We start from the raw sequence: 19,626 nt of genomic DNA on the forward strand, positions 1-19,626 counted from the left end.
TCTTAAAGTGTCAAAAGTAAATTTAAATCCAACAATAAAACCAAAAATCAGAAATTTCTTAATTTTGTAATGTACGAAGAAAAGTTTGTGACAGGCAAAGTAAAAATAGAAACTAAGAACACCCCGCTAAAACCTATTATTTCTTCAGTGAGAGTACTGTAGATCACTACAGTACACACTGAAGCTTAGTTTAGGGTAAGAGAAGGTGGCGCCTTCTGACTTTGCTTGTCTTGCTAATTTGAATACTGTGAATGCAGAACAGAAGACAGTTTAACCCCTAGAACTCCGGAGACATCGAACGAATTTATAAAATTTCGTCTTGACAATTTTTCAATGGCATTAATATTACCTAAATCTTAGTAATTGTGAAAATAGATAAATTACCGTGAAATATGCAGGAACAGTTTAAAGAGCTCCATATAACTTTTCAATCAAAAAACTAAATATCTGCAGGATTCCATTATCAGAATCCGACATTTTATAAATTTTTTCGATGTTTTCAAAGTTCTGGATTAAACTGTATTAAACCCAAAATCTGGAGAATAATTGCTATCTTAATATGTGTCAAAGTAAAATTATCAATTTTTGAAATTATTTGAAATTATTTGAAATTATTAGAAATTATTAGAAATTATTAGAAATTATTTAAAATTATTTAAAATTATTTGAAATTATTTGAAATTATTTGAAATTATTTGAAATTATTAGAAATTATTTAAAATTATTTGAAATTATTTGAAATTATTTGAAATTATTAGAAATTATTTGAAACTACGACAACAAAAGAATGAACTTAAACGATCAGCTTAAATTGCCGGAAACCTAACTTTCAAAATCTGATTGTATCACTCATCTTTTTTACGAATAACTAATCTGAATATTATTAATATGTATATTTACATCATACATATATATATGTGTGTGAGTATAGTTTATATATATTTTTGTAGATTATAAAACGTACAATATATATTTTTTAAAAGACTGCCGGATTATCTATAATTGAGTTGACAGCTCCATGCTAGTTAGAATTCATCAAGTACGTCTTAGTTGAGAGTTGATATAGGAGAAGGTTTATGTTGATCTACAAGTTTCTGCCATATATCTTGGAATGCACAAATCCGAGGAATTTTCTAAAATATGTTTTAGAATCAAATCCTAAATATTTGATCAAATAACGAAGATTATATCAAGATAACAGAATCAATACAATTTTGATTAAATTCAAAGCTTGAAACTTTTGAACGGACAGAACTAGCTTAAATTTCCCACTTCAGGTCACATTCCCAGTCCACTTATTTTTTTCTAAAATACGCGAGATAATTTCTAATTTTTACTTTGTTTTCGTCACTAAATTCATGAAAAATCCCTTTCAGTAGTATTTATATATTTCTAGTTTTGTATAAAATCTCATGAATCCAGTGTTTATTTTTATATGTTTATGTGTATCATTAAACCGGGAGAACCCCAACATTTTAGATCAAGGACGGAGTAAGGAGCAGTTTAGGTATTTGGGAAACTAGATTCAAATTTTTAGTAAAATACAAAAAAATATAAAGATGTTTAAAAATAAAAGACAAGTTATTAAGTTTTCTATGTTTTTCTTTTCCATTTAAAACTGAGATAAAATAAATTTCAATTATAGCCTTTATTATTTAATGAGAATTAAATCTTCTCCATGTTAATGAATAACCTGTTCAATCTGGTTCCTGGAGTAAACGGTCCGTATTCTCCCTAGTCCTAGATCTCATCAGTTCCGGACACAAGGAGGACTCCCTGAGCAAAATAAACTTTTGAGAGGAGTTTGAGAAAAACCAGGTTTAGAGAACAACTTAATGGGATTAGAGCCTGAATTGGGGTTAGTAAAAAAACTGACCGTAGAGTTAGAGAGATTATAAAGAATATACCGGGTTTATAGAGAAGAAATCAGAGTAAGAGAAAAACTTTGAATATTGCGTATTTCTAAACTAAATTAACCTTATTAATTTTACACTATGAAAATATTCTCCTACCTAACTTTTGTGGAGCGTCTTCTTTCTCCGTTTCTCCTTAGTTTAACCCGTCCCATATCCATCAAGCTCTGGAATAGACCAGCATCTACTTCAGTCTCCGGTATAGACTGACCGTTCATTAGTTGAACTGTTTGCTCAGAAACATTCCTGGAAACCTTCTTCTTCCGTCTCTTCTCCTTCTCCTCAGGTTCTACTGCAGGAAGGGTGGATTCTAACGGAATATCTTCTCTTCTCCGTCTCCGCCTGTGTTCGACCCGTCCCACCCCTTCGGTTTCATCCGACGGAGCAGGCAAAACAGGTTGAATATCTCTGTCTTCCCTGCTCCTAGTTCCATCCAACCTGGACACCAGGCTCTCTTTTTCTCTTCTTCTCCTTTCTCTGTGTTCTCCATCTTCTCTGTGTCTTCGTTCTCTTGGTTCTTTCCCTTCCACCTCGTCCTTCTCCTCTCGTCTTCTCCTATGTTCTCTGTGCTTCTTCTTTTTTCTGCAAACAGAAAATAGTAAAAATATTTTTACAGCAGTAGTTGCGTCACAAAATTGCACTTATCGCAAGAGTAAGTGTTTTTGTTTTGTATGTTTTGTTTCAAGTGTGCAAATGTAGTTTTAGAAACAATATTTAAACTGATCAATTTATCTATTGTCATTCATTCCATGTTTACAAAGGAATTGAGTTTTTGCCACAACCTCAAATTTTCTAATTACTGTATCTCTGCAACCAGTGAGAATAAACCTTTGATATTTCAAACTTAGATTATTTGATCTAACAGAATTAATAGTTTGAAATATCTAAGGTCTACGACATTGGGTTGCCAAGATATAGGGATACGAATATTTGAGTTTGTGGCAAAAACTCAGTTCCTTTTAAATTTAAATTTTGAATTTAAAAGCGATGCAAATTTTCAAATCAGAGATGTCATATTTCACGTATTTGGTATCGCTAGGATGAAAAAATCTAAAAATTTAAAAGGAATATCTGATTTTTTAATTAAGTTTGCGCGTTTTCTGCAAGGTAATATTTATTCTTTCTATAGCTAAGACTATTTCTTTACCAAAAATGTAATGACACCATTAGATTCTCCTTTGCACTTCTAGATTATCTACTTTATCTTTTATTTTACAAAATCTTTACTTAACTCCCCCCCCCCCTCCATAGCTCCCCACATTCATCTCCTTTCTATCCAACATATACCTTCTTATATTTATTACAGATTTAATTTAATCAAAATTAGGCGTGGAAAATCCTATTAACATTCTTCAAAATAGATTATGCGATAAAAAGTGAAAGCTTACCTGGGTTCATCTATCTCCCCGAGCAGTAGGTTCAAATCACCTTTGGAAGAGTTCTTTACAAGCTCATGGAGCTTAACTCGGGATCTATTCCGCTCCTTCGCTTCTCTTTTAAACTTTAAGGTTTGCTGAGCTCTTTCACGAGATGTTCTAAACTCAAGAGCGAACTCGGATATAGTTTTACACACATGATTCACCTTAAACTCATGAGTCTGACTCTTTGGTATTCCCAACCAGATTAAAAACTCTTGAAAACTTTTCTTTAAAATTTTGTTGATTTTCTGCATAACGATAATTCTCTCTGCAGCGTCGGTTAGAAATTCCGATATTTTGTTCTTGTTTCCTCCCTCTCCATCTCCGTGGCTTATATCGAACTTTGTTATTATTTTTAAATAATCCCAGGCGCTCTTACACTCTTCTTCCATCCTTATCAGGGTAGAAGAAAGCTCTTCAAAGTCTGTTTTTGATGCTCTAGTGACTGGTCCTATCTCGGAGTAAAGATCACTAAGGTTTGGTATGCTTTCCAGGAGCCAGAATGTGAGATGATACATCATGGAATGTTTGTGAACCGTGTCCTTGACTTCAGTAACCTTGGCCAGGTAATCAATCTGAAATCCTTTAGACTCGGTTCCGTTCAGAAAGTTTCCTATTTCAAGAATAACACTAAGAATAGCGTTAAATGTAACACTAGACTTAAGTATATCCAGGCCCTGCTTGAGATCCCCTAGAGGTTCACATATTTCCTTCTCTACAACAACAAAATCAAGTTTAAACGCCCAGAGCCTGAGTCTAGCCTCTAGTCCTGAAATAGAACTGAGCGTGATCAAGAACTGTTCTGCAGTTCCCAGGGGAAGCTCCGGGGTCTGCTCCTGGGCCTCCTCTATCCTACTGATCTCCTCCTCACTGGGAAGCATCGTCAGTAGCTTCTCAATCCCCTCCTTGTTTATGATCGAACTATCCATCTTCATCACAGACTCTTTTATAATCCTACACAAAAATAAGTTCAAAAACAATAAAAAATCGAAAATAAAATAAAATTGAGATTTTTCTTTAAACCACTCTTCAGAAACCTGACAGTATCATTTTACAGGTAAGATAATCCCTAATCCTTCTTACACTGGGAAATAGGACCTGGAGCTAGGACAGGGATTCTCACACTCTTTGTTTACATTAAAAACTAATCTGTATACTTACAAAAATAAACAAACAATTTGAGTTAAAGCAATTCTTTTTGTTTAATTTCTCCGAAAGGCAAACCTCAACATCAAGTTAGGAAAAGTAGAGTTAATTCTACAGACTGCTAACAATATATAGTTTTACTGCAGAAACTTTTTATCTGAGAATCCAAGGAGAGTTTTTTTCCCGGAAGTTTTCATGCAGGCCAAGTGCTACAGAGTAGGGACAGGGTCAGGGAAAGTAAAAACTAGCTCGGAGACAAACCTTGTTATAAATTCAAAAACTGTATTTCTCTGAATGAATGAAGTTTAAATGAGCACAAGGATGGGACAAACTCCGAAAACTCCTACTCCTACCAGTTCTAACAATACAAGGTAAAAGTAGAATATTCCTCTAGTCGAGTTGCATAAATAGAATTCCTGCTTTCTAAATACTAATGTTAACTCACAAACAGAACATTATTCTTACATTCAAATTCAAATTAAGCTTTGCAATACTCTAGATCGTAAACCACTAATAATCAATGTTTAAAAATCTAAGATTAGATCATAGATCATAGATCATAGATCATAGATCAAAGATCATAGATCATAGATCATAGATCATAGATCATAGATCATAAATAAAAGATCATAGATCGTAGATCATTACAGATAGAGATTAGAGCGCCAACGTTTATCCCTGGCTATAATTCTCTTAAATTTCGTAAATGTTCCGAAAAGAGGAAAGGAACTGATTACTCGCATCAAACTATGTTCTTCTAATCCCTTTATCTTTACAACATGATGGTGTAAGCTTTTGCTATTTCAAATGTTGACCATTTAAAGCTAATAGAATTCATTGTTTGGAATATCAAAGGTCTACGACATCAGGCTTCAAAAAGATAATAATTAGAAAATTTGATTATAATCTAATTTTCTAATTATTATGATAGTACAAGGAGAGTAATCAGTTCTTTTATGAGGTTTTAATATTACCTGGGAGGTGGTAGTTTAGTCATCCCAATATTTATAAAGTTTGATCTCTTGTGTTCAAGAACTACAATTTCTCTGACGGGACCAGTTTGAATCTTACTTGTCTCCTTCACTATAGTTTCCTTGCCCCTGGATTCAAACAAGTATTCCAGAACCTTGTGATCTACAGAGATAGGAAGGAGTTCGTCCCAAACCGTATTTACTCCATCCTGTCTCTGTCTTAACTCTCTCCAGAACAATTTTATTGTTTTCTTAGTTTTTCTATAATTAGAGATAGAGTTCAATGTTTTATCTTTGGGTACCATGGGTAGGGGTGTAGGTAGTCCCGTAGATCCGGGTGGGGGTGGAGCCTTGGGAGGAGCAGGGGGAGGAAGTGGAGGAGGAACTGGAACTCCATTCATGTTTTTATTCTCTTGTTGTTCCTCCTCCTCGTACTTGAGGTCCGTAAAGTCAAGATCACAGATAATTAATGGACGATCAGATTTGGTTTGTATTTGCTGCCATTGAAGTTCTCCTTCCCGTTCATCTGGTTGCGGACTCTCTGGTGGAACAGGGCTCCCGGTCTCACCCTTGCTGATCTTAGCGATAAAAGCATCCTTGGCTTTCTGTAGGAACCCGCTCAGTGTTAAACTCTCTGTGAGTTGGTTTAGAGAATCTCCTGATGGACTGACAGGTAAACCATTCTTTGCGAGTATCCTCTTGAGATCATTGAACCCAACCTCCTCGATATCTCCCTGATTATCTGCTTCTGCGTTTTTAACCTGGGATATTTTGTATCTCAGAGATTTACGGGGCTTGTAGGAGTTTGTTTTTGTTCTTAACGAGGTTCTGAGTCGGAGAGATGAATCCTGATACAAAGCTGAAATATCTTCCTCCGTCACTTGTTCTCCGTCCTCCTGTTTCAGTGCTACGTTATACAGCTGAATCTCTTCAAGGAGCGAGTTGGGGAAATTATCATCGCTCGTCATCTCAGTAATATATTCTATACCTAGATCCTCCATGTAATCAGTCTGCTCGTAGAATGTATTCTGATCATCTATCTCATATAACGTTTTATTCACGAGCGTTAGAGCAAAGGTGGCGAGCTCAGGGTCAAAGTTTTCATTGGTCATTAATTTGATGAGATAACTCCAAGGGATTCCTTCGTCCTGTGTTGCTACGTTGTTGATTGCTTGAAGTAGAATGAGGTAGTTGGACTCGTTATAATCTATAAAAACAAGAAGTAACTTGATAGCAGTCTTAACTACCAGCTTATTTTGAGAGGAAATCAGCTTATAGAGTAACTCAATAGCAGAAATATGTTCCATAACTCCTTTCATCCCATCAACATAAAGCATCAGTTGTCCTAGAGCCCGGAGAACAAAGTTCTGTAGTTGTGATTCGTTCTGATTTATCCCTAGATCTACTAGTCTAGTTAATCCTCCTTCCTCCACAAATTCAAAAACTAAATCAGATTCGGATTGAAACAGAGATTTAAGGGAAAAGAGAACTTGTTTCAGCGCAGTATCGTCGGATTCATTCAACTTTTGTACAAGGTTTTTAGCTTTGGTTTTCATCTTATTCTCAGTTTGGGGGTTCTCCAGGTCCTGAGGGGATACTTGGTCAGAAGTTTCTAGTTCCTGGAGCAAGGGTTCTTTTCCTATCTCAACCGTTGCATCTTTTAGCCAATCTCTGTAACCATGGTACTCGGAGTAAACGTTCTCCACAACCTTGATTTCATCAAAGTTTGCATAATCCTGGTCATCAGAGTCATCTGAATCCTCAACCTTCTTTGCAGGTTTAGTTGGTATACTGGGAATTATCTGTTTCATACAATCCATAATCCATCCTGCTTTTTCATCCTTCTCTTCTTGGTTTGGGATTTCTTCTTTTACTGATTCAAACTGCTCTTCTTCTGGACGTTCATCATTATCACTGTAATAATATTCCCAGTCGCCTTCTTCTTCTCCTTCCTCCTCCTCATCCTCCTCTTCATCTTCCTCCTCTTCCTCCACTCCTTCCTCTTCATAATAATCTTCATTCTTTGTAGCTTTCTGTTCCGACCCTTCCTCCTCGTTTATGTGTTCTCCTTTCTCTTCCGTTTCCTCATCCTCGTCCTTCTTATTTTCCCACCATGGCGCGTCATCAAGATATTTGGATGAATGTTTAGGTGTAGGATTAGTACTCAGATCACCACCCGGAGCTTCTTTAGCTTCCTTGATATCTCCGACCTCAACAGTCGCCTCCTGTTCGAACTCTACAGGGGATCCATCGTATGCAAAGAAATGAGAAGTTCTAGATAATAGATCATCAATATCAACTGTTGCTCCAATAAAAGTGTTTGCTTCATTTTGTTTCTCTTGTTCTTCATGTTTATCTATAGTATAGGATGGTTTTGGATCATTAATTGTAATACCTATTTCTAGCCGTCCGTTTAATATTTTTTCAGAGTTATCTCCCTCCTCCTCTTCCTCTTCTTCTTCCTCTTCATTTTTATCCTCCTTTTCTTCCTTATCATCTTCCTTTTTATTAATTGTTTTCGTCTCGAACTCATAGACTTTATCAGGAGGTTTTACTTCTTCTTCTTCTTTGTCTGAATCCAGATCCATTGAGTCCAGGTAACTGAGTGGATCTTGATTTAATTGTTTCTTTCTTGAAGAGTATTCAGACTCGTAACCGTTGGTAGTATTGGTTACATTGCTAGTATCACTGGTCGAGTTACCATTAAGAGTTTCGAATCCAGTAGGAACTGGAGAATGTCCGTATCCGGAGCTTGAGTTGGAACTATGAAGCCTATCACTGTACCTGAATGGTTTTCTCTCCTCTAAAGGTTCCGGTTCTTTAACTCCGTTTGAATAAGATTTCGGTGTGCTGGCAGGTTCTTGGTTTGGAAGGAATCCCGTCATACCGGCCTTTTTATAGGAGAACTTTTCTTCCTTATCAGTAGAGTTAAACAGTTCTATTCGTTCTTCTAGTTTTTGCTTTTCAACTGGATTATTTGTGATATATTGCATAGTTTTCTTGACATGATCAAAGTAATCAAAACTTTCTAAATCTGCTTCAGATCTTTTCTTGAGATAATATTGTTCAGTTTGTAAACCTATGTCTTGTTTCACAGGGTTCACATATTTAGTTAACCGAACTGAATATGGTTCTGAGTCCCGTCCTATCCTACTCACCTGCACAACATCAGATTCAGGAGAGGTTCCTCTGTCCTGTAGGTACTTGGATCTTGATGGATCCTGACTATCCGTCCTAGCTGTGCTCTGCTCTCTAGTTCTCCAGACCGAAGGTTCCTGATAACTGCTTGCATTGTGTTTGCTCAAGGTTTGCTCTATTCTCTCTGAAATGTTTGATGATCTGTCCAGGGTTCTCTGAAGTGCACTTTCATATCCAGGAACTGTTTCCTTCTTTGATGCTCGTCTTTCCAGTGTTCTACTTAATCTATTATCATCTAAAATATCTTGTGCTTTACTAATATTAGAGGATTCTAATCCTTTATCCGTCCTTAAAGAATCTCTCCAAGAATATGCAGGTTTACTTTCAACAACAGGTTTCTCCTCATACGAGGTTTTATCACTTCTGTAGCTGTCTCTCCAGGAGTAAGGTTTACTACTGGTATCTTCACTGTACTTAGGTTTCTCCTCATAGGAGGGTTTTTCAGTTCTTAAATTATCTCTCCAGGAGTAGGACGGTTTAGTAGTATCAAACCTGGAAACTTTATCCTGATAGTTTGATCTATCTTCTGCAAGTCTAGATGGTTTCTCACTGTAAAGATTAGTTTTCTCTTCTCCGAACCTAGAAGGTTTTTCGTAGGATGGTTTATCCGTCTTAATACTATCTCTCCAAGAGTAGGCTGGACTAGACGAAAGATTGTTACTGGATCTAAAAATATAGCAAAATTATTCTTAATAAAAAAGATTGCATTAAGGAATAAGTAAAGATTAAAGATTAGTAAATTTAATGTTAATAGGTGTATTTATAACATTTAAGTTGCCATAAACGCGTGCAGACTGTTTTTATACAATAAAATGCAGATACTGGCCAAAAAAGGATATTTCTCCGAACCTGGACGCCATGTAGACATTTGAAGTTGAATAGCTTGGTTTAGAGTAGGATGAGTCCGATGTGGAGTAAAGGGATGAGGGACGCTCCCAGCTAGGTTTTCTCTCGTAGGATGAATATCCAGACCCGTAGGATCTACAGCATATCAGGGGTTAATATAAGGTATGAAACAGCAAACATATCTATATTGAATGTCAGATCAATTGTTTTAAGGAATTTTCTACTCTTAAAGGGACAGTAAAGGAAAAATGAAAGGGGGTATAGGCTGAAAGCTAATCACTTTAGCTCTTGATCGCGACCCATGAAAGTTATATCTGATGTTCCTGTCTCGAGAAACTGATATAAAACTGTGTTAAAATTATACGAAAATTCTTATATGTAAAATTTTGAAAATCTGAAACTTAAATCACGTGACCAGAACTATCACCAATGGCAGAGCAGTATCCTGGTCACTTGTCTCCCCCTGTATCACGTGGCCACTTTACTGCACTGCCATTGGTGGAATTTCTGGTCAAGTAATACGGACGTAAAAATAATATTATGAATGAAATCTATTGAAAATAGAAATAACAAATATAAAAGTAAACATAATTTACAATTAGCTTTCTCTGGGATATCATCGTTTTCAGATTGGTTGCTTAATTGCTGAATATGCTCTGTTTAAACCTACTACTTTTATACAAAATTGTATATATATTAATTTTCGTATATATTTGACACAGTTTTATATCAATTTCTCGAGACAGGAACATCAGATATGACTTTCATGGGTCGCGATCAAGAGCTAAAGTGATTAGCTTTCAGCCTATACCCCCTTTCATTTTTCCTTTACTGTCCCTTTAAGCAGTCTCAACTTTCTTTATAATGATTAATGACCATTTTCGGAGACGTTTTTGACGAAATATTTATAAATAGAAGTTAGCAACTTCTAATAGGTTTTAAAATTACGTAATATCATAAAATAATATAAACAGCTACAACTCTGACACTTAACAAATCTTTGACGTATTTGAGAAGAAAAACAAGGAGAAGTGAATGGTCACCCACTTGGTCACGTGGTCATCGTTTAGGCTGGGACAAACTACACTCAACATAAAGTTGTCAATACGATTGTGCAACCTTATAACGCCTCCCGTTTTTAGTCTACAGTCGGTTGTAATTTGAGACAAAGTTGATACGCATATAAATCTATATTTACAAAAAGGTGTATCGCAGCTTCTGGAAGGAATATATACAATCTTGATCAGATTGTTTATATTCCACACAGAAAGTAAATTTTTTAATTTCTTGATTAATGCAAAGTTCTGGGACCCTGATTTTGTATATTTTAATGTAAACTAGAGAAACTCGTTATGTCGGCAATAAAACAATTTTTGATTTCTCATTTCATTCTCCTTGTTCTTCTATACGTTTTAAATGCTAAATTTACATATTAGTTTTTATATTCAATGGTGTTAAATCTTTTGTGTACTGCACTGTACAATATTCAGTATGCAAAATTAACAGTTTGATGAAGAGTTTAATGAAGAGTTTATAGTACAGGGTACATTAAAAGGGTTCAATGTATTGTACAGTGTAAATGTACAGTTTATCGTATTTGCGCAGGCATAATTCACAATGCACATGCCAACTCTTTGTTTATAATGCATAACTTTAGCAATCACAGAAACTTTCTTTAGGAAATGTCCTAAAATCCCCAAACTCAACAAGGTAACTAAGTCCTTGACACAAATTTCAATTTTTAATCCCTATATCTTTGCAATACGAAGATGCGAAACTTTTATATTCAAACTTAAACTATTTAAACTGACAGAATTCACAGTTTTCAATATGTTAAGGTAAACGGGGTTGCAAATATACAGGGATTAAAATCAGAGTTTGTGGCAAGATCTCAGTGCCTTTCCGCGAGTTTGCAAAATTATTGTTAAAACGATATTTTAAATATATTTGAATTTGTAAAGTTAGTTTTCCGTCCTAATGTGAATAGTATTCATTTATTTAAAAAAAAAGTTGATTGTTTATTGTTAAAAGCTGGGGTAAATAGTTAAAAGAAGATAATTTACGATTACGTTTTCTTCCTTCGGCTTACCTAGACTATAGGAGAGCCGGGGAAAGAAAATAACAGTAGAATCGTCCTAGAAATAGTTCCAGTAAACACTAGCACACAGTTTTATATCTTTTTGACACCTTTTGACAGAGAAAAAATAAATGTAGAACTTTCATATTCTATAAAGTGGTAAGGTTCACGTTTATTGTTTGAGTGTTTTATAATATCTAAATAAATGAAGTTTTTAAGAGAGTTTTCAACTATTCGAAGAGAGTTTTCTATTATATGATTATATGTAAAGAGTTCTAAACTTATATAAAGGTATGAAATATAACCCTATAATGAGATTTCTCTTGTATATAACTTATTGTAGAAAGTTCTAGACTACATTATTAACTTATTTGTAGAGAGTTTAAACTATATAAACGTATGATGAGAGTTCTAAACTGTATAAAAGTATGAAGAGAGATATAAACTAAGTAAACGTATGCAGAGAGTTCTAAACTCTATAAACGTATGCAGAGAGTTCTAAACTGTATAAACGTATGAAGAGAGTTCTAAACTGTATAAACGTATGAAGATAATTCTAAACTGTATAAATGTATTAAGACAGTTCTAAACTGTGTAAACGTATGAAGAGAGTTCTAAACTGTATAAACGAATAAAGAGAGTTCTAAACTGTATAAAAATATGAAGAGAGTTCTAAAATATATAAACATATGAAGAGAGTTCTAAACTATGTAAACGTATGAAGTGAGTTCTAAACTGTATAAACGTATGAAGAGAGTTCTAAACTGTATAAACGTATGAAGAGAGTTATAAACTCTATAAACGTATGAAGAGAATTCTAAACTGTATAAACGTATGAAGAGAGTTCTAAACTATGTAAACGTATGAAGAGAGTTCTAAACTATATAAACGTATAAAGAGAGTTCTAAACCGTATAAAGGTATGAAGAAAGTTCTATACTAAATAAAAGTATGAAGATAGTTCTAAACTCTATAAACGTATGAAGAGAATTTAAACTGTAAAAACGTATGAAGAGAATTGTAAACTATATAAACGTATGAAGAGAGTACTAAACTATATACAAGTATGAAAAGAGATTTCTAAACTATATGAACGTATGAAGAGAGTTCTAAACTGTATACACGTATGAAGAGAATTCTAAACTGTAAAAACGTATGAAGAGAATTCTAAACTATATAAACGTATGAAGAGAGTACTAAACTGTATACAAGTATGAAAAGAGATTTCTAAACTATATAAACGTATGAAGAGAGTTCTAAACTGTATACACGTATGAAGAGAATTCTATACTCTATGACTGAATGTGTCAGAATGTATTTTTACCACAAATGTAACTGATAAGAGCTAAGTCGATCTATACTCAGCAGGGTAAATAGCAATGACAACATAACCTTTCCTTAATCATTCCACCCTTATCTATCCCTTTTCCCTCCCCCCCCTTATCAGTCCCCGCCCCTTCCCCCTACCAATCCTTTCTCCCCCTTTACCAATCCCTTCCCAGTGCACCATTCACTTCTTTGTTTGAATCCCCATAAGTTTCATCTATTTTGTAACCATCTAACTGGCTTTTTAAGTGATAAATTAACTCTTTAAAAAGTCATTGATGCCAGCAAACCCAGTTCAAATTAAAAAACAATCTTTAATAATTCCACTCTTTTCAGGTTCACCCTGTATGCTTTTCAAAAATATGTAAAATAATATCTTTATTCTCATCTACACGTATTGTTCTCTCCTGGGTATACAGGGGGGGGGGGTGCGGTGTATAGTGGGAAGGATGGGGGAAGAGTATAGAATGAAAAATGGGAATGAGGACTGAGGAGGGATGAGGGTGTGGATCAAATTTCAGGATTCAGCTCTGCTCAGAATAAAAAGTAATCACGAAAACTCAGTCGACAAAGGAAAATAAAATTATCATTTTTATTGAACCCACACTCAATCTAAACTAGAATTTGTGACAAGGATAATGGTCTATTTATAAATATCGTGCAGGTTAGTAAAAACTAAATTATTAGTTCTACGCGCGCAGATGCATCACTTTTTTCACGTTTATTTCACCTGGGGAAGGATGAGGTTCCGCTGAAACTCTTCTCGTAGCTGCTCACGAACGGCATGATGGAGGCGCCCTAGGCTCAGGTGTTAGGAGAGGAGCGGCATGAGGGATGAATATACCGGGACTGGGAGAAGAGTAATGAAACCTGGCAAACTTTCAAAAACTTACTTTCTCTTTCCATCCATCCCGGAACTTACAACTTCTATTGTTGTATGGGTTAATAATAAGAAACGGACGGGACGCATCTTAAAGGTCTTTTATTCATCCTTGACTCCGCTTTTTTTATTTTCAGGATAATTCTATATAAAGAGCATCTCAGGAATAGGATCTAAACGTAGTTTGACCCAAATTCTAGGTTAAGAGTTGAGTTGGACGAATGCCAAAATACTCTCTAATCCGAGCTAAAAGGAGAGAAGGACAGAATAAGAATTGAAGAAAGGAGACATAAATACTCACAGAAAACGAAGGATCAAATTTTAATTTCATATAAATTGTTGCAATATTTACTTCAAATTGTATTTTATCAAAGAAAAGGAATATTGTAATGACAAAGGAATCTGAAGCTTAATATAGCCGGCCTGTAACTGAATAAATTCGAAATCGTTAAACCCTGAAATTTTTCCTTTTTTGGTCGAAATTCGTGTTCCCGGGTTTCCCCCAGTACCTTGATACGCAGTGTTCTAAAAGATGAAAGGATTCCCCCCGTCTATTTCTCAGATAATGATAAAAGAATGGATAGAAGAATCAACAAGTGGAGACTCCCAGAGTAACCCTTAGTATCGATCCAACCCGGAACCTCACCAAAATATAAATTTTTTACTTCAACCCTTTTCTAAACTTTTTTTTAGGAAATATAATAATTTTTGCATCATTTTGTAAAAAAAAAAATTTAAACGTTTAGAACTGAAACCCTGATAAATCTTATAAACGGACTGGTATTTGATACTACAGAAAAGGAGGGAATACAGCAGTCTTACAGAAACCATTCTCATCCTCTCTCACACTCATTCATCTAACTTTACTCATCCTCTCTCATCCTCTCTCACACTCATATGTCTAACCTTAATCATCCTTTATCATCCTCTCTCATCCCCTCTCACACTCATACATCTAACCTTACTAATCCACTCTCATTCTCTCTCACACTTATACATCTAACCTTATTCATCCTCTCTCACACACATACATCTAACCTTATTCATCCTCTCTCACACTCATATATCTAACCTTACTCATACTCTCTCATCCTCTCTCACACTTATACATCTAACCTTACTCATCCTCTCTCACACTCATTCATCTAACTTTACTCATCCTCTCTCACCCCCGCTCACACTCATAAATCTAACCTTACTCATCCTCTCTCATCCTCTCTCACACTCATATATCTAACCTTAATCATCTTTATCATCCTCTCTCATCCCCTCTCACACTCATACATCTAACCTTACTAATCCACTCTCATTCTCTCTCACACTTATACATCTAACCTTATTCATCCTCTCTCACACACATACATCTAACCTTATCTCATCCCCTCTCACACTCATACATCTAACCTTACTAATCCACTCTCATTCTCTCTCACACTTATACATCTAACCTTATTCATCCTCTCTCACACTCATACATCTAACCTTATTCATCCTCTCTCACACTCATATATCTAACCTTACTCATACTCTCTCATCCTCTCTCACACTTATACAACTAACCTTACTCATCCTCTCTCACACTCATACATCTAACCTTACTCAATCTCTCTCATACTCTCTCACACTCATACATCTAACCTTACTTATCCTCTATCATCCTCTCCCTCACTCATACATCTAACACAACGAAGTAGAATAGAAGGGGATTATAGGGAATTTATAAAGAGAAAGGAAAAGGGAGGGGGGGAGGGGGGTTAAAGTATGTAATGATATAGAGATAAAGGAGTAGGATAAGGAGGAGAGGGGAAGGGGAGAAGAAAGGAAAGGGAGAGAGGGGGGTTAAAGTATGTCATGGTAAAGATATAAAGGAGTAGGATAAGTAGGAGGGGGGAAGGGGAGAAGAAAGGAAAGGGAGGGAGGGGGGTAAATTATCTAGTAATAAAGAGATAAAGGAGTGGGGAACGGGTTAAATATATGGATTAGTCCAGTGGTGGGATATATGGAGGACAATAAGTATAAAGAGGTTTATAGAATAAACTATAAAGGGATATTAACTAAGTTAAGTATAGAACCAACATACTGGTTACTAAATATATATATATATATTTATCCTCCCTCTCTATATATATATTATATATGTATATATAATATATATGTCTAGATAGAGAGAGGAAAGAAAAGAAGGATAAGAAATCATTTACAATAATAATTAAAGTTGGTTAGTAACAGTAAAAGAGTTATAATATTGTAACAGTTTATGAACTATAGAGTTTAAAAACCGGGTTAAAAGGTTGATTTGTCACCCCTGCTTTGGGACGGAAATACCAGAAAATAGTTCGAGATCCTTTAAAGCCTACGACTTTTTTTTGTGATATAAATTACTCAAATTAGGTCTAAAGGGTATTGCGTCCTTTCACGCTTTCAACCAACTATGTGTAAAGTAAAGAAGATTTATTTCAGCCAGGTTTAACAAAATTTATTCAGACTCTTTTATCTCACCCTGTATGAAGACCATGTTTGTAAATATTTTGTTGCGTACATCTGAAGTACTTAAATATTATGTTAATTTTGAATGCCTAAAAAGTATCCACTAGATTTTCTTCTCTACTATTTGTAATACGTTGGGTTTTACCTACGTTCATAATACATTTAAACCTCACTAAGGTATGAATTTTCATTGATAATTGAACATTTGTAATGCAGTTGTAAACAAAAGGGGAAGGTTTTATAGGAAGGGTTGTATTGTTACCATGAAGAGTTAGGAGGGGAAGGTTGTATTGTAACTAGAAAGGGTGTATAGAAAGGGGAAGGTTATATTGCAACTGAGAAGGGTGTATAGGAAGGGGAAGGTTGTATTGTATCTAGAAAGGGTGTGTAGAAAGGGGAAGGTTGTATTGTATCTAGAAAGGGTGTGTAGGAAGGGGAAGGTTGTATTGCATCTAGAAAGGGTGTGTAGGAAGGGGAAGGTTGTATTGTATCTAAAAAGGGTGTGTAGGAAGGGGAAGGTTGTATTATATCTAGGAAGGATGTATAGGAACGGGAAGGTTGTATTATATCTAAGAAGGGTGTGTAGGAAGGGGAAGGTTGTATTATATCTAGGAAGGGTGTATAGGAACGGGAAGGTTTTATTGTATCTAGGTAGGGTGTCTGATGACCATATTTCTCTGATCCTGGTATTTTCAAAATGTGATCTGCCTGTTTTGAATCGTTGAAATGTAATAAACAGAACCACAATTATCTAGTTTTCCAATATCTTAGCATTCTTTTTTTTAATATAGGAAGACAGTAGATCCTGATTTGGGAAGCTAAAGGGATTCTCACTAAAGAACATGCCATTAAATTTATTCATCATATTATGCTTGTATATGTTGTACTTCAAATTCAAATATACAGTGTGTTCCACATCAAATTAGACCGCGTCAATGGATCTAAATTACGATTTGGGGGACAAATCAGAAAATTTAAGAAGAAGGAATCATTTTGAAAAATTTAATAAGACTAATAGAATTTTTTTTGCAGAAAATGCTAGATTTTTCGAGCATTATGTGCGTATTTAGGTGTTAAAGATTAGAGATAATCTAATATGATATGGGACGCTCTGTATTTATAAACAGTATGCAGTACACGGAAATATGTGTACCATAGGTATGTATCTATCTATCTACGCTACTCTGGTAGAGCGTAACAATATTGTGATTATGGTTGTACCTATGGTAAGCACGACTTAGAAATTAGGCAATAAACCCAAAGAGAATAGAATATATATTAGAGTGGAATTTAGACAATCCCTCGGTATGACTTTTTTCAGTTCCTTTCAGCCTGAAAGGGAGTTCAAAGTGTACAAATCATGTAAATGTTCACAAATTATATGCAGTAGAATACATTAATACAGTATGTTCCCTAGACTATCCATTTCAATTTCGAATTTCTTAAAGCTGTTACATTAGCTTTATAAGATGAATTAGGTGAATAAAAACGGAAAATCATCGTTTGTAAAGTAAAAGGCAGAGTTTATATGAAATTATCATTGGTCATTTATGAAACCAGCCTATTTCAAAATTTGGTTTTCTTTTAATATTAATTTTAGATTTTCTATAAAATAATATTCCAGCAAAAGGTTACATAGCACAAATATGTGAAGTACACCTGCAGTATGGAAACAGTACAACAAGATGGCCGTTTTACACTTTTTTCTAGTAAGTTCCACTCTAATATATATTCTTTTCTCTTTGAATAAACCAGAAACCAAAGGTGAAACTGAATATTAACGAGTCTACATATTAAAAACGTCTATTGACCAAGGTTCTTTATTAGACTGCCCTCAATTATTATTTAGTAGACGACAACAAATTATAGTTTTAAAAAGTATTAAACTGTAAAAAGACATTTATTGAATCAAAACTGTCATGTCTTAGTGTTATAAATAGCAACATAAATCTAATAAAAAATGAGTTTTAATGCATTTCTTATACTATGTCTAAGACTGCAAACATGCTATAATAGTATAGAAATAAAAGTGATAGTAAACGTCATATATAGAAGAAGGTTAGGAGAGAGAAGAGATTAAAGATGAAGAAAAACGGATGATTGATGGCCGATTGGGTAAATATGATGGGAGGGTGGGGGGGGGGGGATGAGGATTACTGAAGGGAAAGGAGGGGAGTGGGAAGGTTTAGTATATTTTATGTCTCGCCACATGGTATATTTCCCTGGAGGGTTTAAAACAAGTTTTTCCTTTAATAGATTCAAATATATATTTCTTATTCTATGTGTACCTTAAATCCTGTGTACTGTATATCCTGTGTACTGTATATCCTGTGTACTGTATATCCTGTACACTGTATATACTGTACACTGTATATCCTGTACACTGTATATCCTGTGTACTGTATATCCTGTACACTGTAAATCCTGTGTACCGTATATCCTGTACACTGTATAAACTGTGTACTGTATATCCTGTACACTGTATATCCTGTACACTGTATATCCTGTGTACTGTATATCCTGTACACTGTATATCCTGTGTACTGTATATCCTGTGTACTTTATATCCTGTGCACTGTATATCCTGTGTACCGTATATCCTGTACACTGAAATCCTGTGTACTGTATATCCGGTGTACTTTATAACTTGTGTACTGTATAACCTGTGTTCTGTATATCCTTTGTAATGTATATCCTGTGTACTGTATATACTGTGTACTGTATATCCTGTACACTGTATATACTGTGTACTGTATATCCTCTGTACTTTATATCCTGTGCAGTGTACTGTATATCCTGTATACTGTAAATCCTGTGTACTTGTATATCCTGAGCTGAAAACTTTAGAATGGGATATCTTAAATTCCGATCGGTTAACTAATCTGGAGTTTAAATTCATGTGGAGAACAAGCAATATTTAAACTGGATATTAATTATTCGACGGGATATCTGGATATTTCATTCTAAAGTTTTCAGCTCTGTGTATTGTATATCCTGTGTATGTATAACCTGTGTTCTGTATATCCTTTGTAATGTATATCCTGTGTACTGTATATCCTGTGTACTGAATATTCTGTGAACTTTATATCCTGTGTACTGTATATCCTGTTTACTGTATATCCTGTGTACTTGTATATCCTGTGTACTTGTATATCCTGTATACTGTTTATCCTGTGTACTTGTATATCCTGTGTACTGTTTATCCTATTTTCCTAGTAAAGTCTGTGTACTGTTTATCCTGTGTACTTGTATATTCTGTGTACTGTTTATCCTGTGTACTAGTATATTCTGTGTACTGTTTATCCTGAGTACTTGTATATTCTGTGTACTGTTTATCCTGTGTACTTGTATTTTCTGTGTAATGT

At 34.8% G+C, this 19,626-nt stretch overlaps 1 protein-coding gene across 3 annotated transcripts; it reads right to left on the reverse strand.

The window, feature by feature from the left end:
• Positions 1–920: 920 nt before the first annotated feature.
• LOC111697880 (uncharacterized) lies at positions 921–13,758 on the reverse strand. Of its 3 annotated transcripts, XM_023468032.1 has the most exons (8): positions 13,625–13,713; positions 11,582–11,627; positions 9,496–9,627; positions 5,452–9,312; positions 3,302–4,285; positions 2,013–2,495; positions 1,694–1,776; positions 921–1,133 (listed from the first exon to the last, which is right to left on the reverse strand). In XM_023468032.1, exons 3-7 carry the CDS (start codon positions 9,504–9,506, stop codon positions 1,698–1,700), a joined length of 5,418 nt encoding a protein of 1,805 aa, XP_023323800.1. In that variant the 5' UTR covers positions 9,507–9,627; positions 11,582–11,627; positions 13,625–13,713; the 3' UTR covers positions 921–1,133; positions 1,694–1,697. The 3 variants fall into 3 exon arrangements, with proteins under 3 accessions (XP_023323800.1, XP_023323793.1, XP_023323786.1); XM_023468025.1 differs by lacking the exon at positions 11,582–11,627 and having other exon boundaries at positions 5,452–9,306; positions 13,625–13,758; XM_023468018.1 differs by lacking the exon at positions 11,582–11,627 and having other exon boundaries at positions 13,625–13,758.
• Positions 13,759–19,626: the final 5,868 nt, after the last annotated feature.

This window comes from Eurytemora carolleeae, unplaced genomic scaffold (genome assembly GCF_000591075.1).
Source record: "Eurytemora carolleeae unplaced genomic scaffold, Eaff_2.0 scaffold40, whole genome shotgun sequence".
In the NCBI taxonomy this organism is placed as follows: Eukaryota; Metazoa; Arthropoda; class Copepoda; order Calanoida; family Temoridae; genus Eurytemora; species Eurytemora carolleeae.